The sequence below is a fragment of the Pseudophryne corroboree genome, chromosome 2 (assembly GCF_028390025.1).
Source record: "Pseudophryne corroboree isolate aPseCor3 chromosome 2, aPseCor3.hap2, whole genome shotgun sequence".
NCBI classification, from domain to species: Eukaryota; Metazoa; Chordata; class Amphibia; order Anura; family Myobatrachidae; genus Pseudophryne; species Pseudophryne corroboree.
This window is the reverse complement of record NC_086445.1, coordinates 493,508,937-493,535,837: the sequence shown is the minus strand read 5'-3', so window position 1 is coordinate 493,535,837 and position 26,901 is coordinate 493,508,937. Positions and strand designations below refer to the sequence as shown.

The window sequence follows — 26,901 nt, the reverse complement described above, 5'->3', positions numbered from 1 at the left end:
AATCCCCAGTGTCTTTAAGATGTGACCGGTTTAAAAGTACCATAGGCTGTAGGTAAAAGTCTATAAATCTCGATAGATTTGCGGAAATAGAGGAGACACCAGAAATTATTGGTCTTCCTGGGGGATTTTCCATGCACTTGTGCACCTTAGGTAAGATGTATAATACCGGTGTTCTAGGGTCTTCATTAATTAGGAATTTAGCTTCCTTTTCGGTGATGATGTTTTTTTCCACTGACTGTTTTACCCAGGTGACGAGTTTTTCTTGTATTTGTTCTGATGGATCTTTTCTCAATCTTATGTATGTATTGGAGTCAGAAAGCTGACGCATTATTTCAGCTTCATACTTCTGACAATCTAAGATGACAATCCCCCCCCCCCCTTATCTGAGGGTTTTATAATTATGTCCTTATTTTGTTTGAGATCTTTCATGGCTTGTTTTTCTTTTTTGGTTAAGTTGGAAAATTTATAATTGCGTTCCAACTTATTTAAATCATCAAGAACTACAGTACTGAACGTCTCTACCAGAGGGCCCTTACAATGTTGGGGAAAAAAGATCGATTTCGGTCGAAAAGGTGTACCTGAAGTTGTTTCCATTTGGGCTCCACTAGACTCATTTTGATTATGAAAAAATTTTTTTAGAGCTAATTTACGGACAAATTTTTGAACGTCAATAAATATATCAAATGAATCAATATGATTGGTCGGAGCATATTTTAAACCTCTTTGTAACAGGGATTTTTCATCCTGAGTGAGGATATGTGAGCTCAAATTGAAGATCTTAATCGTGGGGATTTTAATTATTTCCTCCTTTTGTGTCCCAATAATTGGTTTTATCTTTGGTTTTTTTACATGTTTAGTATTACGTATCCTCTTTTTAGGGCGACCTGCCCTTTTTCCCCTAGGTCGTGATTGATATTCTACCTGTAATGGATGTGGCGTTTTGGATCCTCTAAAAAAGACCTCTGTCTGTTTCCCCTATAAGGGGTATATAGACGGACCTCCTCTTCCTCCCGTATTGGTGAATATCTATTATGTGTAATCAACTGATTATCCCCCTCCCTTTTTCCTCTAGTTCTGGCTTCTTCCCTCCTTTCATATTGGGAAGCCCTCCATTCGGGTATAGGATATCCATATTTATCCCTATTTGAATATCCTCGATTATGGTTATCTATTTCTCTCCAATTGGATACTTGTTTATTTGGTGGTCCCCTAGGATACACTCTGTTATTGGTTCGTCTATTCCTATCCTGTTTGAAGTTCCCTGAATAATTATTTAGTCTATAATCATTGGGATTACTGGAATTTCTATCTGGAATTTTTGTTTCACTTGTTGGGGGTCTTGAAGCTCTTCTGGATTTTGACTGGGAGATTATTGGTTCTTCCTTATCCCTATTAAACTTTTTAACTTTCTTTTGGATGAGTAATTTCTCTGTTCTTTTTAATTTAGATTCTATAGAGCCCTCCATTTCTTTATAATCTTCCAGATTGGAATAAGGTTGTACTAGGGATTTATATTCCTTAATTTCCTCGTCCATTTTATTAAGTTCTCTTTTCCTTTCTTGGATGATTAATTCCATCAAGGAAAATGAACAATTTTTGATGATATCATCCCATTGATTCTTAAAGTTTTCATTTTCAGTGGAAAAGGTAGATGTTTTATTAATTTTTAGACCTCTAGGGATTAATTTGTGGGCGAGGTATCTTTCTAAGGTTACCACCTCCCACCACAGTTTGCTTTCTTTTGTCAGCCGAATTGAAGGCGTTACACGCACAACGGCAAGACGGCGCCTGGATCGTGGAGTGATAGTAACCATGACAACTCCACTAGACCTAAAACGTCACTTCCGGACATACATTGCTATGGTTACCCGATATTTCAGCTGAATGGATAAGACCTCAGTTACATTCCCCCTAAACCACGGACTCTCAAATTTATAAGACTTTTGGTATATGACAAGTTTATATATTGTTTGAGAATCAAGTTTGATGCTTCTCATTCACACCGGATGTAGCCATGACAACGGGCCTCGTTTATGTTACCAGATGTTGTAATTGTAGTAATAACAATTAAATAATACTTGATATATAAGAATCTATTAAGTGAGAATATTAAACTGGATAATCTATGTGAAATTATACAAAAAGGAAGAGTTTGTATGTTATATAATCATATTAGCATGAAGTCATTTCCTGTGTATGTTGATTGGCTGTTCATAGTTTAAATACTGGGTGTTTCACACTCCACCCATGTCTTGATAAAGGTCAGCTGGTGACCGAAATGCATTGACAACAGAAGGAGTGTGAACAGCCAGTTTTTTCTCCACACTACCCCCATACATCTTCGCTGATTCTGGTAAGAAGGCAACCCCTCTTTTTCCACCATTGGTATTGCTTTCTAACTTTTCCAGTGACCAGCTGGGGTCTGTGTGGTACTTTTTTCACTAGGATTTTAATTTTTAATTCATTTTATCTAAAAAAAATTTCTCTGTTGCAATCTTTTTCAATTGTGGAACTGTCTCGGATTGCATCTTGTATTTTAAACTGTTGGATTCTCCCAGACTGTGGGACCCATTTTTGTACAATAAAACTTTGTCATTTTTATTCGACTGGTGGACATATTTTTCTTGGAAAATTATTGAATAACCCTTTGGATGAAGGCTCCAAGGGAAAAGATACCATGATGTGTTTATAACAGAAAACAACACTGTGAGTTGGGGTACGCAGATTGTGATTATAATCTAAAGAAACTGTAAAGATACCTTGATGTGCTTTTCCTTTCCCGATTTCTAGTAAGTCGGGTACGTTTGGTACTGCCGTTATACAGTGGCTAATTCATACTTGACCATAAGTACGCATTAACTTCTAGGACATTTTGTTCTTTAATTGTAACATTATTCTCTTGGCAATACCACACATTGGATGTTTTTATTTATTTTTTCCCTATGAATGAGCCTAATATTGGTACTGGGACATTTGGAGGAAACACAAGGGGATAAACACTAAAGATACCTTGATGTGCTTCCTGAACTCCAGTGACCGTGTGAGTAGGGTACGCCTACCTTTTTCTGGTTAAAGATACCTTTATGAGTTTGACCTCCCCCATGTCTATAGTGAGTGTGGTACGCTCCATCTATTGAACCCCGTTTCCATATACACAGAAATCTGTATAAAGACTGTATTACACTATATATTTTCTTTCTCTCTCTTTCTTCATATCCCAAACTCCGATTTTACACCGTACCATCTTGAGTGGAATGAAGTACAGAGCAAAGTAAAAAGAACAACACGAAGGCATCTCATAATAAGGAGAAGGAACGTATTTCATAAACATTTATTTAAGAGCGCCCAGGGTTGTAGATCTCCTATTTTTGTATTGCATATCATTACAGGCATTGCCTACATTACATCACTAATTTAATTGATCCATAAATGTGAAATATTATCCATTTATTATGCTGTAGATAGTTATGAAGGGTGATTTATGATTTTTGAGTTTAGAATGTATTAAATATTTGCTGTTCATGTATTTATTTTTTCCTTAATTGTTTAAAATAATTCTCCATAGAAGTTCTTTTATTGGAAATATACTGTATATTTAAATACATATTGTATATCTGGATTTGGCTTATCAAATCTATCATTATTTTCTTCTTTAGTCATCAATTGTTCTCCTGGACTCGCTAATTCTCCTGTCGCTGTTGGAAGCACTACTGTGGCACTTTTAAGGAACTGTTGCATTCGTGGACAACTTGGAATTTTACCAACCGACACTGTAGTGACATTAATAGGTCCAGCCACTGGTAAGCAGATATACAGACAAGTATATGTATTCAGAATTAGTACAACATATAGTTTATAGGACCTGCAGGCAGTAAACATCCTGTCAAACTATGGGGTTTATGTACTAAGGGCCTAATTAATACTAGTACGCAAATGCAATTGCAATTCTCTCGGCTATGGAGCAGCTGTTAGCAAGTGAAGCTGACACCCAGGAATGAAAATAGACACCGACCGGAGCCATCGCAAATTAATTTGCAATTGCTCGCACATTAGCGGATTATATGCAATTACGGAGAACATGGAAGCTAATGCTTGGTCTTTGTAGACTGGTCATAGCAGTAGCGGCTCAGAACCCACAGCAATCAGAAGATACACTCCCCGAAAACAGCCATCACATGACTGCGTTTTCACAACCACTCCACTTAAACTCCCCATTAACACCTCTAAATGGCCACTTCCTGTCAATCACTCTGCGACTCAGTTCTCAGTGCGAGCAGGGATCACAGTGGCACCGCAGCACATGCGCATTGTGATCGCAGCACTTGCGCAGTGTTCCAATAATCGCTCAGTTGCATAATAATCGCCCGTTGCGTACAAACAGGAACTCGACCCTAAGCCATGGAGAGCGATAAAGTGAGGAGATAAAATACCAGTCAATCAGTTCCTAACTGCCATGTCACAGAGGGGCAGATGTATTAACCTGGAGAAGGCATAAGGAAGTGATAAACCAGTGATATGTGCAAGGTGATAAAGGCACCAGCCAATCAGATCCTAACTGTTAATTTACATATAGGAGCTGATTGGCTGGTGCCTTTATCACCTTCCACATATCACTGGTTTATCACTTCCTAATGCCTTCTCCAGGTTAATACATCTGCCCCAGGGTGTGTTAAATGATAGTTAGGAGCTGGTTGGTTAGTACTTTCTCTCCGTCCACTTTAACGTGTTCCAAGGCTTAGTACATAGATCCCTATATTTGGACATGCCCCTTTTTTCATGCGTGCACTGAGGAATGCCAATGCCGATTTACAGTCCCAGTCTGTCCATGAGCACAATGGTCAGCATGGGGGAAGATTACAATAAAACACAGCCTGACCCTGAGCTGTGAATGCCAGGGTAATGAAAAAATGTGGGAGTTCTGTGGTTCCAGATTATTAGAACAATGGGCCTGAATCAGAGGTGCACATTAAGCAGTGGCCCTAGACTTTTGTTAAAACATCTACTGCAAAATTATGCTAACACTGCAGCCTATGGGATGTCTATTGAGAAGAAGAATTTGCTTTTTTGCAAAAAGGCTCCCGATTAATAAGATTATCTAAGGGATTATCCCAATCAGGAACTCTGAGTTCCCTTAACACAGTAGAAATATAGTGTTGTGCTTGTAAAAATGCTACTGGGTAATTTTGGAGTATCTTGTAAATGGGCCAAATGCCCAATTGAATTTATTCCTCCTAATCGCCAAAGAGTAAAGGGGTGGGCCGCCATGCCGCCTTGAAAGGCTGGGTTTTTACAAAAAGTGAATGTGTAGGGAAAATTGAGCATTAAACCCATTTTTGTGTCTCAAGATATGCCAGACCTTCCTTGTACTCAAAAGAAGAAGATTATCCCTGTATGTAATTGGAATATCCTGATCACAAGTATGCAAAAAACTAGCAGTATTCAAATCGCCCAGTAATTGAGATTCAAGTAATGTATTTGCATATATATTAGTGCCGTGGATCCAATCAGTTAAATTCCTCAAATGGGCTGCATGGCTGTAACATACTACGTCAGGAAAATGAATTCCTCCATTGGCCCTAGTCTGGCATAATTTGAGTAGACTAATGCGAGATCTCTTTCCCCGCCATATAAAGGATCGAAATTGACTGTTAATCGGTTTGACATCTTTTTGGGTAAGTAGCAGGGGTAGAACTTGTAATAAATAGAGTAATCTAGGGAAAGTGATCATTTTGATTAAATTTGCTCTTCCAAGATAAGAAAGAGTTAAACGTTTCCATCCCTTTAGCTTATCAGAGATATGTTGAATGGCTTTGGTAACAGTGCATTTATATAAATCAGAATGATTTATAGTTAAAGTTATACCTAGATAAGTAAAGGAGGAAGATGCCCACTTAATAGGGAACAAATTACTCCACTGAGGAATAGACCTACCCGGACCAAGCAACATCCCCACCGATTTGTCTGCATTTATTACCAAGAGGTATTTTAGCGACTAGGGCCCTCATTCCGAGTTGTTCGCTCGCTAGCTGCTTTCAGCAGCATTGTACACACTAGGCCGCCGCCCTCTGGGAGTGTATCTTAGCTTAGCAGAATAGCGAACGAATGATTAGCAGAACTGCTACTAAATAATTCCTTGCAGTTTCTGAGTAGCTCCAGACCTACTCCTAGATTGCGATCAGCTCAGTCCGTTTAGTTCCTGGTTTGACGTCACAAACACGCCCTGCGTTCGGCCAGCCACTCCCCCGTTTCTCCAGACACTCGCGCCTTTTTCCCTGACACGCCTACGTTTTTAGCACACTCCCGGAAAATGCTCAGTTACCACCCAGAAACGCCCCTTTCCTGTCAATCATTCACCGATCAGCAGTGCGACTGAAAAGCATTGTACGAACACCAGCAAATCTAAGTTTTGTGTTAAATAACTTAGCGCATGTGCTCTGCGTACCATGTGCATGCGCAGTTAGCAACAAATCGCAGCATAGCGAAAATCCGCAACGAGCGAACAACTCGGAATGACCCCCTACGAACGCTGACAGCGGGAGTCCCAGTCCTTGCACAGTCAGACGCACGGGTGTACTCCAGAGAAGGGCGTTGTCGCAGCATTAACATAAAGACGCAGCTGCGATTGAGTCCGACTCAGAATCTCCCCCTAAATGTGAAATGATAAACACCTGTGTGACACCACCCGTAGCTGCGAAGAATCTATCAATGTTAAATCTTCTTTTCAGCAATGTTAGAATAAAAGCATCAGCAAATCAGCTCAGTAACTGCTGGGAGATGAATATAAGAAAATCAGTCTCTGTCACATTTATTTAGCACATTGGTCACACAAGTTAGCAAGCATCTGCTTTTTGCTACTTTATTCTTCTTAACACTGTTCTTTTTTCCTCATTTTTCAGTAATCGGAAATCTTAATTTAAATTCTGTGGATTTATTAAATTTACCACTCTACCTAAATTATACTAATGGTGGCGTTTATGTTGTGGATATACAAACTGCTGCTGCGCTCTGTGATCTGTCAGCAAATCAACTATCAGCACTACTTGCTGGAGCTACCGATACCTGCTTCTATTTTGGAAACCTACAAATTTGCAATGGTGCACTAAATTCAGGCACCACTATCAGGTAGGTATAAGTGTATTTTTAAAAAGACATTATATTTTTATTTTCTCTGTGTTTTTCTCATGTAAATATCATAAAACGAATGTATATAATATTGTTGCTATTCTTGAACTGATGTAATTGGAATATAATTGAAAATGTAATTTGTGAGCGTACCTTTGGAGCTGCTGCCTCTCTTTCCCCAAAATTAGGCACCCACTATCTGTTACAAGAACTAAAAATCAGCTCCTAACATTTTTCAGACACAGACTGTAATATGGCAGTTGGAAACTGATTGGCTGGTACTTTATCTCTCTTCACTTTTTTACTCAGGCTTAGTACATCTGCCCGGTGGTGTTGCTCTCATACAAAAAAAAAAACAACCAAAAACAAATGATCAGGTATCTCTGACAGTGCGGTTTGCAAAACATACACAAAAGTCTTCACAGTTTTTTCTTATAATTTTCTTATTGAAAAACTAAGTAAGTTATACTAACCAGAGACAGGTGAGAGTACAGTATTGAACAGTATCAGATAGTGGGGATTTGATGACAGATTATTGTTTTGGTACAGCAGAAGGAAGGTGTATAGGCTTTGGTTCACAGGATGTTGAAGACCTGTCTGGTAGACAGGTCCCAGTTGTCAACTCATTGACAAGTTTAGAGTATCTCTCAAGACTCACCTACTATCTGATCTGAGAATATCTGAGAGCCAACATATATAATACAAAAAGATATCTAAAGCATATGTATTTTTTCCCATGCTAGACACAACTGAATACAAAAAGATGTTTGAAATTATAGTCTCGTTATCATGTTGGGTTTGGTAAAATATGTTAACATTTAGAATAGTGACTCCAGGATATTGACATGTTCTGGATGTCGACATTCAGAATGTCAACATGTGTGGGTGGTCAGATTTCACAATATTGATACTGATATAATGTAAACATTGTGAATGTTAACAGTCAGCATGTCTACTGTACATGCAGATTTTGCTGCGGAGGTAATATGTCTAACCCTAAACCTAATCATAATCTCCATTAAACACTAACCCTAATCTCAGCATTACCCTAAACCTAAACCTAACCCTAATCTCCTCCTAACACTAACCCTAAACCTAACCCTAATCTACATTTAACATTAACCCTAAACCTAACCCTAATCTCCACCTAACACTAACCCTAAACATAACCCTAATCCACTTTACACTAACCCTAAGCCTAACCCTAATCTCCACCTAACACTAACCCTAAACCTAACCCTAATATCCTCCTAACACTATCCCTAAACCTAAAACTAACCCTAATCTCCACCTAACATTAATCCTAAACCTAACCCTAATCTCCACCTAACACTAACCCTAAACCTAACCCTAATCTACATTTAACATTAACCCTAAACCTAACCCTAATCTCCACCTAACACTAACCCTAAACATAACCCTAATCCACTTTACACTAACCCTAAACCTAACCCTAATCTCCACCTAACACTAACCCTAAACCTAACCCTAATATCCTCCTAACACTATCCCTAAACCTAAGACTAACCCTAATCTCCACCTAACATTAATCCTAAACCTAACCCTAATCTCCACCTAACACTAACCCTAAACCTAACCCTAATCTCCTCCTAACACTATCCCTGAACCTAAACCTAACCCTAATCTCTATCTAACACTAACCCTAAATTTAACCCTAATCTCCACCTAACACTAACCCTAAACCTAACCCTAATCTCCTCCTAACACTATCCCTAAACCTAAAACTAACCCTAATCTCCACCTAACATTAATCCTAAACCTAACCCTAATCTCCTCCTAACACTATCCCTGAACCTAAACCTAACCCTAATCTCCTCCTAACACTATCCCTGAACCTAAACCTAACCCTAATCTCTACCTAACACTAACCCTAAATTTAACCCTAATCTCCACCTAACACTAACCCTAAACCTAACCCTAATCTCCACCTAACACTAACCCTAAACCTAACCCTAATCTCCACCTAACACTAACCCTGAACCTAAACCTAACCCTAATCTCCACCTAACACTAACCCTAAACCTAACCCTAATCTCCACCTAACACTAACCCTAAACCTAACCCTAATCTCCACCTAACACTAACCCTAAACCTAAACCTAACCCTAATCTCCACCTAACACTAACCCTAAACCTAACCCTAACCTCCACCTAACACTAACCCTAAACCTAATCTCCACCTAACACTAACCCTAAACCTAACCCTAATCTACACTTAACACTAACCCTAAACCTAACCCTAATCTCCACCTAACACTAACCCTAAACCTAACCCTAATCCACCTAACACTAACCCTAAACCTAACCCTAAACACCTAACACTAACCCTAAATCTAACCCTAATCTCCTCCTAACACTATCCCTAAACCTAAAACTAACCCTAATCTCCACCTAACATTAATCCTAAACCTAACCCTAATCTCCACCTAACACTAACCCTAAACCTAACCCTAATCTCCTCCTAACACTATCCCTGAACCTAAACCTAACCCTAATCTCCACCTAACACTAACCCTAAACCTAACCCTAAACTCCTCCTAACACTAACCCTGAACCTAAACCTAACCCTAATCTCCACCTAACACTACCCTGAACATAAACCTAACCCTAATCTCCACCTAACACTAACCCTAAACCTAACCCTAATCTCCACCTAACACTAACCCTGAACCTAAACCTAACCCTAATCTCCACCTAACACTAACCCTAAACCTAACCCTAATCTCCACCCGACACTAACCCTAAACCTAACCCTAATCTCCACCTAACACTAACCCTGAACCTAAACCTAACCCTAATCTCCTCCTAACACTATCCCTGAACCTAAACCTAACCCTAATCTCTACCTAACACTAACCCTAAATTTAACCCTAATCTCCACCTAACACTAACCCTAAACCTAACCCTAATCTCCACCTAACACTAACCCTAAACCTAACCCTAATCTCCACCTAACACTAACCCTGAACCTAAACCTAACCCTAATCTCCACCTAACACTAACCCTAATCTCCACCTAACACTAACCCTGAACCTAAACCTAACCCTAATCTCCACCTAACACTAACCCTAAACCTAACCCTAATCTCCACCTAACACTAACACTAAACCTAACCCTAACCTCCACCTAACACTAACCCTAAACCTAATCTCCACCTAACACTAACCCTAAACCTAACCCTAATCTACACTTAACACTAACCCTAAACCTAACCCTAATCTCCACCTAACACTAACCCTAAACCTAACCCTAATCCACCTAACACTAACCCTAAACCTAACCCTAAACTCCACCTAACACTAACCCTAAATCTAACCCTAATCTCCTCCTAACACTATCCCTAAACCTAATACTAACCCTAATCTCCACCTAACATTAATCCTAAACCTAACCCTAATCTCCACCTAACACTAACCCTAAACCTAACCCTAATCTCCTCCTAACACTATCCCTGAACCTAAACCTAACCCTAATCTCCACCTAACACTAACCCTAAACCTAACCCTAAACTCCTCCTAACACTAACCCTGAACCTAAACCTAACCCTAATCTCCACCTAACACTACCCTGAACATAAACCTAACCCTAATCTCCACCTAACACTAACCCTAAACCTAACCCTAATCTCCACCTAACACTAACCCTGAACCTAAACCTAACCCTAATCTCCACCTAACACTAACCCTAAACCTAATCTCCACCCGACACTAACCCTAAACCTAACCCTAATCTCCACCTAACACTAACCCTGAACCTAAACCTAACCCTAATCTCCACCTAACACTAACCCTAAACCTAACCCTAATCTCCACCTAACACTAACCCTAAACCTAACCCTAATCTCCACCTAACACTAACCCTAAACCTAACCCTAATCTCCACCTAACACTAACCCTAAACCTAACCCTAATCTCCACCTAACACTAACCCTGAAACTAAACCTAACCCTAAACTCCACCTAACACTAACCCTAAACCTAACCCTAATCTCCACCTAATACTAACCCTGAACATAAACCTAACCCTAATCTCCACATAACACTAACCCTAAACCTAACCCTAATCTCCACCTAACACTAACCCTAAACCTAACCTCCACCTAGCACTAACCCTAAACCTAACCCTAATCTCCACCTAGCACTAACCCTAAAGCTAATCCTAATCTCCACCTAACACTAACCCTAAAGCTAACCCTAATCTCCACCGAACACTAACCCTAAACCTAACCCTAATCTCCAGTTAACACTAACCCTAACCTCCCCCTAACACTAACTCTAAACCCAATCCTAACCCTAATCTCCACTTGAAACTAACTCTAACCCTATTCTCCACCTAACACTAACCCTAACCCTAACCTCCCCCTAACACTAACTCTAAACCCAATCCTAACCCTAATCTCCACTTGAAACTAACTCTAACCCTAATCTCCACCTAACACTAGCCCTAACCCTAATCTCCACCTAACATTAACTCTAAACCCAAGCCTAACCCTAATCTTGACCTAACACTAACCCTGAACCTAAACCTAATCTCCTCCTAACACTAACCCTAAACCTAACCCTAATCTCCTCCTAACACTAACCCTAAACCTAAATCTAAACCTAATGTCCACCTAACACTAACTCTAAACCTAAACCTAACCCTAAAATTGTCTTAAAATCAGCTATCGACATTCTATTGTCAACATTCACAGTGTCAGCATTATTTATGTTCCGAATTTAGACATTATGAATGTATACCAAAATGTTCACATGTGCTTTTTATACTTGTGAACGTTTAGTTACATCTCTCACATAAATTATACACTTCCAATTAGAGGGGATTGCTCCACTGTCCTGAGATCAAGCTATTAAAAATGGATCAGTATTGTCCATCACTCATTATAATATACGGTGTTAGTACCATTGACTACAAACATGATAGTTCTTGTGCAAGCTCTGATAAATATGTGTTTGCTGCTATGAGATGTGTGTGACAGAATTCACATCTTTCTGGCTCACTAATCAGAAAGCACATATAAGCAGCTATTATACTGTATGCCTTTCATTTCCATTTCTCTGCTAGGTAGGTGCATTTAACCACTTGCCTGGCATGGTCGCATCAGGTGCGACCATACCAGCAAGTGCTTTATCTGACCTGGTCGCACAGGATGTGACCAGTTAGATAAACGGCATGTGTGGCTACACGGAAGTGAAACTTCCCTCTGCTGCCAATCTCAGAGAGACTGGAAAGGTCCCTATGAGTTTGCCTTGCTGCCAATCACTGCTGATCGGTCAACACGACAGGACCCCCCACCCAGCGGCTGCAGACAATAGAAGCCACTGGGGAGGTGCACCTGAAGCCCCCCTCCCCCCCCCTCCGTGTACCTGGCGGCTGTCCCGGCGTTTAAATGAAAGTTGCAATAATAGCAATGTGCACACATAACTCCCCTTACGTCTGGCTGGTTCAGGTTATGGCAATTTGTTTGTTTTTAATTCCTGGATGCCTACATAGACCCAAGAGGACCGATCTACAACGGATTTAGGCAAGTATATATATTTTTTACAGGTACCCTAAGGTTTACTACTAGGCAAGGGGACCAAAGGGTTACGTGGGATGGTAGGTAAGTATATGTAAGCGTGAATGTGTAAGTATGCTTTAATAAAGTTATATGTTCACGGTGTGCATGTGCTGTGTTTATTTTAATATTTCATTTACAGGTGGAACTACAGGTATCAGTGGGCTCTTTAATGCCTCGCATGCTGTTACTTGAGGTTCTCCAAGTGCCAGCATGTGGGGGAGGCTTGCTGAGACCTGTAGTTCCACAAGTAAAAGACAATATTAAATCTTTATTTTGCACAATGGCTATCAGCCCGGCACCAACCACACAAGGGTGCCTGGAGGGGGGGGGGACCCCTTTATTGCTCTCCCAGGGAACCGCAGTCAGGACTGACTAGTGAGGATTTAATGCTATGGATTCAGGGACCAGTATAAATATGTCCCCTGGCTGCGGCATTATCTCTTTGACTAGTGGAGCCTGATGCTGGTACAGAAAAATACATGGGACCCCTACTCAATTTCCCCCCCTGTATTTTAGCAACCAGGACTAGCTCAAAGAGGGATACACAGCAGCACCATCAGTGCTTCCAGACTGTTCATCATCATGTCTAGCATTGACAGTAGAACCTACCTATGGCAGACGCAGTGTCTCCATCTGAACATGGCCTCTGTGGATGCTGCTCTGCATCAGAGAATACAGGCTGCTTACATTGACCCACCAAATCTGACTCTCTCTGCACATGTTACATCTGCCCCCCCCCCCCCCCCCCCCTGCAGTCCAGCATGGTTTTGCCCAATTGCAAACTTTTTTGGTTTGCTGACAACTCTGAATAAGGCCCTTTATCCAATAAAGGATAACAAAATATTGCACAATAAGGTATTGATGGTACTGCACTTATCAATACAAAGACCAATCTGTTTTGTTGAAATAATATCAACAACATTTAGCACATACAGTACGTAGTAAGCAATCGATTGCATTCAAATATGATGAAAGATGTATATATATATATACAGCAGCTATAAAGATTATAAAAATTTGTGCAGGAACACAGCATGTATCTTCTTTATATATAAGTGTGTTGGTTTTAGTATTGAGCTCCCAGACACTGCCAAGGAACACTTACTGATTTTGCATACTATCTCTGGTGCCGGGATGCGGTCACATGTACACATGTACGGCAGTTGGGATCCCGGCGGTCAGGATGCCGACACCGGGATCCCGACTGCTGGGAATGCCGATGGTCAACATGCCGACACACAGGGACTATTCCCACTTGTGGGTGTCCATGACATTCATGGAGTGGGAATAGAACCTGTTGCAAGCACAGTGAGCCACTGTGCCCGCTGCATGGCAAGCACAGTGAGCCCGCAGGGGGCTCAGTTGTGCTTGCCTCTGCCTGCATTCTGGCGGCTGGGATCCCGGGTCGCTATGCTGACCTCCAGGATCCCAACTGCCGGCACAACAAACCCAACCCCTGGGACCAGCACAGTGGATTTGTGCATACAGTCAGGCTAATGCTTGTACCGTAGGAGTTTTCAGAGCAATTTGCACACGCACAGTAGCGAATAATCACTCTACTGCTCAAACATCAGCATCGCGTTCCGTTAGCGTCCTTCTCTGACTCAGGCCCAATATGTTGATGCTATGTAAAATCTAAATGCTAATAATAATATGAGTGGAATCTTATGTTTGTTTATATTAAAATGTTACAGTGAGATTTTGTATTAACATTTAGAACTTTCTTTCTTTGTTTCTGAAGAGTAGTATCATTAATCTATCGTGATGGTCAACTTATTGCGGTAACTACATTGTCACAGCCCATTACCCTTACAACACGTGAGTCAATGAATTTATCATTTATTTATATGAATTATGTATTAAAATGCTAGTAGCCATTTTTTTTCTTGTACATGTAGTTTTCATGTAATTGATGTATAGATCAGTGGCTTCAAAATATTCTCATCTTTTCTCAAACTCGATCCTCAGGACCAAATCAGTTCATGTTTTCCAGGTTACCTATCAGGAGCACAGGTGTAGTCATTACTCAGGGACACATTTTAAAAGATCCACAGGTGGCACTAATTATGTCACTCGCAATTCTGTGAGGAGACCTGGAAAACATGAACTGTTGGGGTCCTGAGAACTGAGTTTGAGAACCTATGATCTACATGGATTTATGTATCCATTTTTATTTTCCTATTACTCTTATTATCAGTGACCTGCAAAAAATACTCTGCAATGAGAAATGAAAAAAACAACGTTAAAACTTTTATACATTAAAAACACGATAATTGATTGCATAAGCCAGAGGTTCTCAAACTCGGTCCTCGGGGGCACACACAGGGCATGTTTTGCAGGTAACCCAGCAGGTGCACAGGTGTATTAATTACTCACTGACACATTTTAAAAGGTCCGCAGGTGGAGCTAATTATTTCACTTGCGATTCTGTGAGGAGACCTGCAAAACATGCACTGTGTGGGGTCCTGAGGACCGAGTTTGAGAATCTCTGGCATAAGCATTTATATGTACCACTTTGCTAAGGTTTATCCAAGTGTTCCTCTATAATCAGGTGCCTCCAAAGATCACATTATTAATAATTCGAAGTCCGCATTTTGAGAAACAAAATACTTCAATTTATTTAAAAGAAAAGCGATTGAGAGGTTCCCCAGTTTGTTAATCATTTCCAAATATGAGCTTTATTAGGAATATCCAATAAAATCGTTGAAAAAGTTTCACCTCTTACATTTTCTCAAAGCCCTGCTTACACAGAATTGGGACAGGTCCCTACGGGGAATTCAAAAAATGATCTGGACCCACAGCTAGAGTACCAGTCCAATACTGCCTTTCACTGGGGCCCTCCTGATACCCATTGGCCACATACTCCAAAATAAAATGTGCTTGCACTACTAGTAGCACTACAGGTGCACACAGCCACCAGTATATGTACTTGTAGTACCACAAGATCATGCACTACAAGTGTTGCCAATGTCCTAATGTAAATAACTAGTGATGCCACCCTAAAGGGGTCTATTTACTAAGCCTTGGATGGAGATAAAGTGTCCGGAGATAAAGTACCAACCAATCAGCTCCTAATTGCCATGCCACAGGCTGGGTTTGAAAAATGACAGAGCTGATTGGCTGGGACTTTATCTCCATCCACTTTATCTCCATCCAAGGTTTAGTAAATAGAGAAAAATTACTAATGGCGGCGTGCCTATTAAAAATAAACTAATCAGGAGGAGGTTTCTTAAATCACTCAGACAGTCATAGATAAGAGACACTTACTGATTGGCTGCTTGGCTATTAACTCTTTACTTGCTGACCTTCTGGCTACCTCCTGGTGGAGGCAGCCAGGTCAGTATTGCGGGTGGGGGAGGGGCGCAGCATATGGGTGGGGGGTGACAGCGTGTGTGATGACACAAAGGGGGTGGAGCACGGGCTCGTCATTGTGGCCATGCCCCCACTACACAATGCTGAGATTACCGGCATTGTTGGGCAGGGGGTGGGGCCATGATGATGTAATTCCGAGCGATTCATTGGCTCCTTCAGAGTGCTGTGGGGGGGGGGGGGGGGGGGGAGGGTGTTGTGTGTGGATGCAGGTGGTGGCGTCACTCCGGGAGATTTGCCCACTCTTTCAGGGAGGCAGGAGTTACCCACGATTTTTCCAGCCAATCCGGGAGAGTAGGCAAGTATGATGAACTCCCAAGATTACTGTAACTCATTAGGATCAGTTCATTACATCCATATTGCTTAATAAGAGGTGGTTCACCATGTGGTTTGCTAAACTGCCACTTCATACCTGGAACAGGTTATATGCCTTCCATTTATTAAAACTGTGTTTGGAGTTTAAAATGATGAGGTTTGATGTGCGCCACGGCTTATAGTAAATTTAATTTGTATTCAATATGAAACCACTACTCCACCCTTCCAATGCTCTAAATATGCCTTGGTAAGAATGTGATTTATATCAAAATTAGATATTGGCAATAATGAGTTTGTTTTGTCTTTCAGCAAAAGATTATAATTCAATTAACACTGGCATTGATCATCACAGTGCTGGCATGATAGTAATTACCAGTATCCTCCCCATTCTCTTCGCTTTCTTACTGGCCATCTTTTCCAGTCTGTTGTTCATGAGCTGGTAAGTTATATAACCATATGTAGACGACAATGCTAATGATATCTCTGCAAGCATCACTGACCGCAAATTTGGTTTCAAATTATGCAAAAATAAATAAAATGTTATATATATATATATATAAAATCTGTGTACAGTTTGTCCTGATGAAAATGCATTGAAACACTGACAAGGCAAATGTCTGTGTTTGCTATTTAATCCCGAGTGCCACTGACTGGATTTTTTCTCTATCACTACTGTTATATAACTAGAAATAGGGTGTGGTATATTACTTAGTCGAAATATAGACAATGATAATATAGACACCATATAGTCAATATGTCAACGTATAAAATATATATATATATATATATATATATATATATAGGTACAATGCATATTTAGAATATATTTTAAATATGGCCTACATCCTATACCATTTACCAATGATTATATTTTACTTGCAAAATAGTAACATGTATTTTTCTCACCCTAAAAAAAACCCAACCATATAGAGACGTTATGAAATATGTGTAAACACAAAGAATGTCCCCTATAGGGGTTCAGTATGATTTCCCAATGGACGGAATGCCAGAGGTCAGTATACTGACAGCGGCATCCTGTCCATCAGAATCCTGACAGCCCCCCATTAAGCCCCCTAACCCTCACGTGTTTCCTACCCTAACAATCCCTTGTGGGTGCCTAAACCTAACCCTCCCCGCTTGGTGCCTAACCATAACCCTTTCTTCCGCGCTGCCTAAACCTAACCCTCCCCGTTTGGTGTCTAACCATTACCCTTCCTTCCCCGCTGCCTAAACCTAACCCTCCCCACTTGGTGCCTAACCCTAACCCTTCCTTCCCCGCTGCCTAAACCTACCCTCCCCACTTGGTGCCGAACCCTAACCCTTCCTTCCCCGCTGCCTAAACCTAACCCTCCCCGCTTGGTGCCTAACCCTAACCCTTCCTTCCCCACTGCCTAAACCTAACCCTCCCCGCTTGGTGTCTAACCATTACCCTTCCTTCCCCGCTGCCTAAACCTAACCCTCCGCACTTGGTGCCTAACCCTTCCTTCCCCACTGCCTAAACCTAACCCTCCCCACTTGGTGCCTAACCTTTACCCTTCCTTCCCCGCTGCCTAAACCTAACCCTCCCCACTTGGTGCCTAACCCTTACCCTTCCTTCCCCATTGCCTAAACCTAACCCTCCCCACTTGGTGCCTAACCCAAACCCTTCTTTCCCTGCCGTCTAAACCTAACCCTCCCCACTTGGTGCCTAACCCTAACCCTCCCCGCTTGGTGCCTAACACTAACACTTCCTTCCCCGCTGCCTAAACCTAACCCTCCCCACTTGGTGCCTAACCCTTACCCTTCCTTCCCCACTGCCTAAACCTAACCCTCCCCACTTGGTGCCTAACCCAAACCCTTCTTTCCCTGCCGTCTAAACCTAACCCTCCCCACTTGGTGCCTAACCCTAACCCTCCCCGCTTGGTGCCTAACTCTAACCCTTTCTTCCCCGCTGCCTAAACCTAACCCTCCCCACTTAGTGCCAACCCCTAACCCTCCCCGCTTGGTGCCTAACACTAACACTTCCTTCCCCGCTGCCTAAACCTAACCCTCCCCGCTTGGTGCCTAACCCTAACCCTTCCTTCCCTGCTGCCTAAACCTAACCCTCCCCGCTTGGTGTCTAACTATTAACCTTCCTTCCCCGCTGCCTAAACCTAACCCTCCCCACTTGATGCCTAACCCTTCCTTCCCCACTGCCTAAACCTAACCCTCCCCACTTGGTGCCTAACCCTTCCTTCCCCGCTGCCTAAACCTAACCCTCCCCACTTGGTGCCTAACCCTTACCCTTCCTTCCCCACTGCCTAACCTAACCCTCCGCACTTAGTGCCAAACCCTAACCCTCCCCGCTTGGTGCCTAACCCTAACCCTTCCTTCCCCGTTGCCTAAACCTAACCCTCCCCACTTGGTGCCTAACCCTAACCTCCCCTGCTAAGTGCCCGTCCCGCTGAAAGAGAGATCAGGATTCTGGGCATTGGTATTTAGATGCCAGGATCCTGAGTCCTGTCGGGATTTAGATGCCGGTGTTCCTGCTGTGGGTGGGATTCCGGTGTCGGTATTTCGAGCGCCGGGATCCCATCCATCGGGAAGCTGACTGCATCCCATTTGTAGACATATAGTAAGTTACTATCAAGTTTATTTTGTACTTAGAAGGGGTCAATAAGAACCATGTCCATATGCAATATGGTTCCTAGATGTCTTTTATATGTTGACATTTTGACCATATCAAAATGTCGACATGCTCAAAATGTTGACATTCAAAATATAGGAACCTACACATACAGTAGTTTAACATGCAATCAAAATATAAGTATGTCAAAATTTTCACTGTCGACATTTTGACCATATCAAAATACAGTATACACATGGTCAAAATGTCAACATTCAAAATATAGGCAGGTCAATATTTTGCATGTTGCAACAATTAATTTATGGTGCGGCACATAACGGGTGTAGATAGTGTAAAGTTCTCTAGCAGGTGGGTGACAATGATTTTTATTATACAGTATGACTGCTCACCACTCTTCCCTCAATAGGCAACCTATGACTGTCTTGCTGCTATTGAGCTACACACCGCAGCGGGATGTAGTTATGTCACCGGCGGTCAGGAGTCCGCCAGTAACAAAACCGGCACCGACATCCCGCCCACCCACAAGCCCAGCAGTCGGCATGCCTACTAACAGGGACTATTCCTCCCGACCGCCGGTCAGGCAATACACACCCCATTGCCGCATGCCCTGACACAGTTTTGGCCTTATCAAAATATAGATATGGTCAAAATGGCGACATTCGCAATATAATCCTGTCTTAATATTGATTATCATCACTTTTTTACCATGTCATAATATCTGCAATCAAAATGTTGACATTCAAAATATAGGCCAGGTCTACATTTTGACTGTTGACATTTTGATCCAGATCAGTATGTCGACAATCAAAATGTTGACATTTAAATGGTTGGTAGAGTAACTGCACATAATTTAACCTATGGTCAACTATGCGCAGGGGTGGGGTGATAATTATTTTTATTATATGACATTCATGAAAGTCTGACTGTATGGGTGACATGAAAGGATCATTGTTTGCAAATGCGCCATGCTCATCCCTCAATAGACAACCTATGTCAGTCTTGACAGGGAAGGTGGGCCCCTCTCAGTTCTGGGCCCCATAGCAGCTGCACCTATGGTAGCTACGCCCTTGTTGCTATGACAGGCACATCAGACAATGTGGCTGATGTCATAGGATCAGTGTTTGCTCTTGTGCCGCGCTCTTCCCTCAGTGGGACACTACAAGTATCTTGTAAATTTATCCATGATGAATGGTCAGCATTATTTATTATTTTATCTATGCATGACTGCCAACATTTTGAATGTTGACATTTTAACCACTTGCCTGGCATGGTCGCATCAGATTTGACCACACCCTGGCGTGGTTGGAAATGCCCACAGTGCGGCTGCTGTAAAATAAGCTTGTGCACGGTGCCTGCTCCTCTCTGCAGCTGCCGGGGAAGTCATCAGCAGCCCCCTCTGTGTGCTCAGCGCCTGCTCCTCCCTGTAATATGAGCAGCAGCATCCCACAGTGTGCCCGGCGCCTGCTCCTCTCTGCAGCTGCCGGGGAAGTCATCAGCAGCCCCCTCTGTGTGCTCAGCGCCTGCTCCTCCCTGTAATATGAGCAGCAGCATCCCACAGTGTGCCCGGCGCCTGCTCCTCTCTGCAGCTGCCGGGGAAGTCATCAGCAGCCCCCTCTGTGTGCTCAGCGCCTGCTCCTCCCTGTAATATGAGCAGCAGCATCCCACAGTGTGCCCGGCGCCTGCTCCTCTCTGCAGCTACCAGGGAAGTCATCAGCAGCCCCCTCTGTGTGCTCAGCGCCTGCTCCTCCCTGTAATATGAGCAGCAGCATCCCACAGTGTGCCCGGCGCCTGCTCCTCTCTGCAGCTACCAGGGAAGTCATCAGCAGCCCCCTCTGTGTGCTCAGCGCCTGCTCCTCCCTGTAATATGAGCAGCAGCATCCCACAGTGTGCCCGGCGCCTGCTCCTCTCTGCAGCTACCGGGGAAGTCATCAGCAGCCCCCTCTGTGTGCTCAGCGCCTGCTCCTCCCTGTAATATGAGCAGCAGCATCCCACAGTGTGCCCGGCGCCTGCTCCTCTCTGCAGCTGCCTGGGAAGTCATCAGCAGCCCCCTCTGTGTGTTCAGCGCCTGCTCCTCCCTGTAATATGAGCAGCAGCATCCCACAGTGTGCCCGGCGCCTGCTCCTCTCTGCAGCTGCCGGGGAAGTCATCAGCAGCCCCCTCTGTGTGCTCAGCGCCTGCTCCTCCCTGTAATATGAGCAGCAGCATCCCACAGTGTGCCCGGCGCCTGCTCCTCTCTGCAGCTACCAGGGAAGTCATCAGCAGCCCCCTCTGTGTGCTCAGCGCCTGCTCCTCCCTGTAATATGAGCAGCAGCATCCCACAGTGTGCCCGGCGCCTGCTCCTCTCTGCAGCTGCCGGGGAAGTCATCAGCAGCCCCCTCTGTGTGCTCAGCGCCTGCTCCTCCCTGTAATATGAGCAGCAGCATCCCACAGTGTGCCCGGCGCCTGCTCCTCTCTGCAGCTGCCCGGGATTAGTGTAATAAAAGGAGCAGCCCCTTTTGTATATCGGAATGCTGCAGAGAGGAGCAGTCGCTGGAAGATAACAGTCCACAATGTTCTGATCATCAATGGTTCGATATCTCAACCATCGATGTTTCAACTAATGTCTACTTAAAAAAATTGGAGGAAAAAAAAAAAATATATATATATATATATATATATATATATATATATATATATATATATATTATTATTATTTTTTTTTATAAAATCGTGCTGGATATGTTTTAAATAAATATTTCTTTACCTAATTCAATCATAAAAAAAACCCAACAATTTCTGAGAGGTTTTTGGAAAAAATATTAGCCAGTTAAGTGGTTAACTGTGTCTCCTCATGGTCATGTCGACAATTTCATTGTCTACAGTTTGACCATGTCAACATTATATCAATCTACATTTTGGTGTCGACCTTATGATTGTCTAGATTTTCATTGTTGATATTTTAACTACGTCCCCATAATAACACATCATGTTATAGTTCAGAAGAAGAGTGTACAGATGTGGCTACATCTGTGGAAACAGGTGCGCCTAGCCACACCGAGCTGCGTATTTAGCCGCTCCCATTCATGCATGTCTAAGGCGTGCACGCGGACCTGCTGCTGAGATGTAGCCATGATGAGCGTGGCTACATCTGTACCTACCAGTGGTGGATTTTAATCATGGGCTGCAGGATTGCAGCCCCTCCAGGTAAAATCCACCTCACAGCTCAGTGTCTGTGAAGCCAAATGCAGTCCGAGACTGCACTGGCTTCACTGTGACTGGCAGTGACTTCCTATTGGAAGTCCAACCTGTCAGTCACAGACACATAAGGCAGTCCCATCAGGAGGTGTTTCCTCACTCCAGACCGGGGGCTGTGATAAGCAGAGAGCTGACTTCTTATAGGAAGCCACTCCCTATCTTTGGTGCAGCCCAATCCGGCTTCTATAGGCTGCAGCAAATGCAGTCCATAGAAGCCGGGGGTTTGCGCGTGCACAGTCTCACCTGCCGGATCCATTGCACAGGTCCCGGGTACCCCAGGGCTGGTAACTGGCCATCTCCTCTCTCAGGTATTGGGGTAATGGTAGCCATCCTACTAAATGTAGGCCCCTTCATTGTGGCCTAATATGAACTGGGTCACTGTATGTCATAATGTGAATTGGGGGTACTGTGTTACATAATGTGTACTAATGTAACATAACTATGGTTCATAAAATAAACTAGGGCACCACTATGGGGCATAACATTAACCAAAGCACTACTGGGATTCAGAAAATTAACTAGAGCACTACTATGGGGCATAAAATTAACAACTGCTACAGAGAAGTGTCTCTCTAGAAGCACTGGGACAGGGGCCTCTTCAATATGTTGCTATGGGGCCCACAAAGTTATGACTATGCACCTGGTTCATAATTTGACACAAAAAAAATTATATATGCCATCTCGTGTAAATGCTACATTTTGAAAGAAGAAAAATATTTTCAATTTGAGTTCTAAATAAAATATTTTCTTTATCTTTTAGCTGCTGTTGCAACAATGTTTTTACTCCACGGAAATGTCAACAGGAAAACTGAAAAACAAGAAACAGCATTACGAAGCTGTCAGAAGCAACCATTATTTATTAAAAATATATATTTCTATTATGCTTGATCCAAAAATAATTGTAAATGCATATTTCCAAGTATACTGTATAGGTTATTTCTGATATTTACTGTATGCATTGCTATACTTTTTTTCTAAACTTCAAGCAACATTTGTACATTTGTTGTATTACAAACTGCAAACAGTAGCACACACATAGAAAGTGGTGCTGCTCAATCATATTACTGGTCTGTTTACTTTGTGACTTAAGGCTTAAATCTGAGATGGGAGTAAAGTAAAAAGGGAGTAAGTAACTGGGCACCTTGGTAAAACCATGCTGCACTGCAGGTGTACTATGTGCAGGTACATTTTGATGTGAGAGTGGTGTGTCCAAACTGAAATCTACATTGAATTATAAAAATAAAGCTGTGCAACAGGTGTGGGCTACATTCAACAGCAGTCAGTATATTTACCCTGCATGCAAAAACAATGTATGTATTTGCAGCCCTTGCAGTGTAACATGGTATTACTAATGGTATTGTACAGTTACCCTCTCCTTCTTAACTTACTCCCAACTCAGAATCAGACCCTTAGGGGCTTATTTATCATTAATCGCATATTCAATTCGATATTAGTGCCCAGAATCACATTGTAATATGTGATAAAAGCGGGATGTATCATCGGGCACCCGCAGGGATGGCCTGATGTGTTCAGCAAGCTGCCGGTGCTTCTGTGTATGCGCTCAAGCCCACCATTAAAGGAGGACTCCAGAGACTCTGGTCCCCGGACCGAACAAGGAAGGGGCCCGACTAGGCTCGGACTGGACTGCCGAGGAGAGTGGAGGTAATATTCTTTGATGGGCCCCCTGACTCTAAGTCCTTCCCTCCTGTGGAAACGCGGCTGGTGGGTGCTCAGGCAAAGGAGGGGCGGAGTCTTATGTGATGGAGGATTGAGGACGGACCACTCTTCATTGCGTCTATCCTTGATGGCTGCTCAGACAGTGACAGGAAAGCTGTCACATGGAGGTCAGGGGCTCTGGGTGTGCACTGTGAGTGACAGAGCAGGACTGGTTTGAGAGCAGCAACAGGCAACCTTGCAGTGCATGTCAGGCAGGGGAGAAAAGATCTGTGTACATAGTGAGTGAGGGTGTGTATCTCACTCACCTGATCACCTCACCCCGCACCGCTCCCACATCCCATTCCCATGCTTTCTCCCTTTTGCTCCCTGCTAACATCCCAGCACACCCAGGTGTATGACCTCAACCTCATCTAAATCCCTCCTCTGCCATCCCTCTGTTTCCCCTGTGTACTTTAGCATTCTCTAATAAACTGCCCCCATCCATGACCAGTTTGTCACTTGGGGTCCCTGCCTACTTGTCAGTCCCGGGCCCCATAATTTCTGATGGCAGCCCGGCATGTGCTGTCCCACTGACTGCATATGCACGGCGGAAATTGCTCGGGAGGGTTTCAGGGGAACGCTACAAAACTACATTTGGGGTGTGTAGCCCATAGGCTACAATGTAGCTACCACCATTTTCAGATGGCAGTAGCTGCAGGGGGCAATCTCCAGAATGCATTCCAGAAATTGGTAAATCTGTCAGCATCGCATCTTCCATAGAAACCTATTGGGATGCGGCAGCTGGCAAGAATGGAAGGATCAAAGCAGGTATCAGGCAGGGACGTGCAGTCAGGGGAGGCAGGGGAGGCAGTGCCTCCCCTGTCATTAATGATTCAAATAATAGAAAGAAGATACTTATGACACATATTCTGTGTCATAACTATCTTCTTTTTATTATGGGATTCATTTTAGAGTGTAAATACCTGTATAAATGCAGTTGTGCGGCACCGAGAACGGTGCCTCCCGCTGCCCATTGTAATCGGCCGGAAGCAGGGGGTGGGTAGGGGGCGTGACCAAGCTGAGGGCTGTAAAAGCCCATTACAAAAATCAATGGAAGCGGCACCTGTCCAAGTGCCGCAGAGCAGCAGGGACGTGCTTTCAGCCTCTGAAAGCACGCCCCTGTGACTGTGAGTGACTGCATCCGGCTGTACAGTCAGGGCCGGATTAAGCCTTCAGGGGGACCCTCATGCCTCCAGCTCCGGGTGCTGCTGCCACTCGGCTCTTCCCGGTTCCAGGCGCTGCTGCTGCTGCTCGGCTCTCTCCGGCTCCAGGCGCTGCTGCTGCCGCTCGGCTCTCCCCGGCTCCAGGTGTTGCTGCTGCCGCTCGGCTCTCCCCGGCTCCAGGCACTGCTGCTGCCGCTCTGCCCCGGCTCCAGGCGCTGCTGCTGCCGCTCGGCTCTCCCCGGCTCCAGGTGTTGCTGCTGCCGCTCGGACCCGGTTCCAGGCGCTGCTGCCGCTTGGCTCTCCCCGGCTCCAGGCGCTGCTGATGCCGCTCGGCTCTACCCGGCTCCAAGCGCTGCTGCTGCCGCTCGGCTCTCTCTGGCTCCGTGCGCTGCTGCTGCCACTCACCAGTGTGGGCTGATGCACCTCTCTGAGGTGAGTATATGTTTAAAGAAGGATGGAAATGTGCCAGCAGAGAGTTTGAAGTGCAGGGCATTTGGAAAGGAATAGGGTTGAGGGGGCAAGTTGTAGTGTGAGATAAGAGACAAGTGCAGATTATATAGGGTAAATGAAATATGTGGTAAATTACAGGCAGCTCCTAAATTATTAATACAATTTAGATGTACACAACACCTTCCTGCCCAACCTAGAGCTACACACTTCAATAAGGATCAAGAAAAGATGTCACCTAACGTGTATATTTGAATAAAAGCTTGTGTGGTCGGCAGTGTATCTCACCCTCCCCGTCACCCTCTCCCTGGCATCACCCTCCCAGTCACCTTCTCCCTGGCATCACCCACTGCTGTCACCCTCTCCCTGGCGACCCTCTCCCTGTCGTCACGCTCTTCCTGGCATCACGCTCTTCCTGGCACCCTCTCCCTGGTGTCACCCACTCCGTCACCCACTGCTGGCTATTTTGTTGTCCAGGACTTCCATTAACTTGATAGTGCCGCATCCACGGTGCTATTAAGTTAATGGAAGCCCTGGACAACAAAATTGCATTCATGTCCTCCTCCCACTCCCTCCCCAGTCCCAAACACTATTTTTTTCCCCTATAAAAATGTACAATATATCACAAGTATGATGAGCAGGCAGGCAGCGGGCATTGGCGGCATCGGGCTGAGATGCAAATGAGTGGCGGAGGGATGGGTCAGTTGATGGTGGGCGAGTTTGTAAGCCATTGGCGGTGGCAGCGGGCATCGGCTCAGGGACAGTAGCGGGTATTAGTTAGGTGGTGATAGGGGTCATCGGCAGGATTCGGCGAACATTATGGCTGCAGTGCCTCACCAGCCACTGACCTCACCGCGCGCCACTGGTATCAGGGATACATACTATTTACAGTAGCCCCCGAAAGTGTATGTTTTCAGGGATTAAGCCACAAATATAGAATACTGAATGAGCCCCTTACTCATTTACCTTCATAAATATGCTGAAAAAAAAGTTTTTTTCATCTTATTTTTAAATGCAATGGAACAAATTAAAGTGTCATAGAAATTCTTTCTTTAGCTGTATGTCTTCACATGAACTCTTCTATGTACTTTTAGCATTTCTTGTTAAATGGACAGTAAAACAACCTGCATACATTAAAGTGTCCTAGTGAGCTGTGCCTTATTGTATACTTTTATAAAACATAACTGCATATTCCCATCTGCCTTTCAATCATTGATAAAGATGAGAAATGTTTATAATTAGGAGTTCCTACAGTTCTCATACATGGGAATTTCTAGCATATAGGTGCGGTGTTGTCAGAACAACATGACAACTCTGAAAATCAACAGATTCAGGGGCTAATTTAGAGGTG

General features: G+C 43.6%; 1 protein-coding gene across 1 annotated transcript in view; it reads left to right on the top strand.

Annotated features, from left to right (window-relative positions):
- Positions 1-24,533, top strand: part of LOC135050911 (uncharacterized) — a 37,737-nt gene extending 13,204 nt beyond the window's left edge. The window contains exons 2-6 of the mRNA XM_063957165.1: positions 3,657-3,800; positions 6,897-7,122; positions 14,443-14,519; positions 16,695-16,824; positions 22,985-24,533. Of these exons, the coding sequence (XP_063813235.1) occupies positions 3,657-3,800; positions 6,897-7,122; positions 14,443-14,519; positions 16,695-16,824; positions 22,985-23,036 (629 nt within the window). The 3' untranslated portion in view covers positions 23,037-24,533. The remainder of the gene's footprint in view (positions 1-3,656; positions 3,801-6,896; positions 7,123-14,442; positions 14,520-16,694; positions 16,825-22,984) is intronic.
- Positions 24,534-26,901: the final 2,368 nt, after the last annotated feature.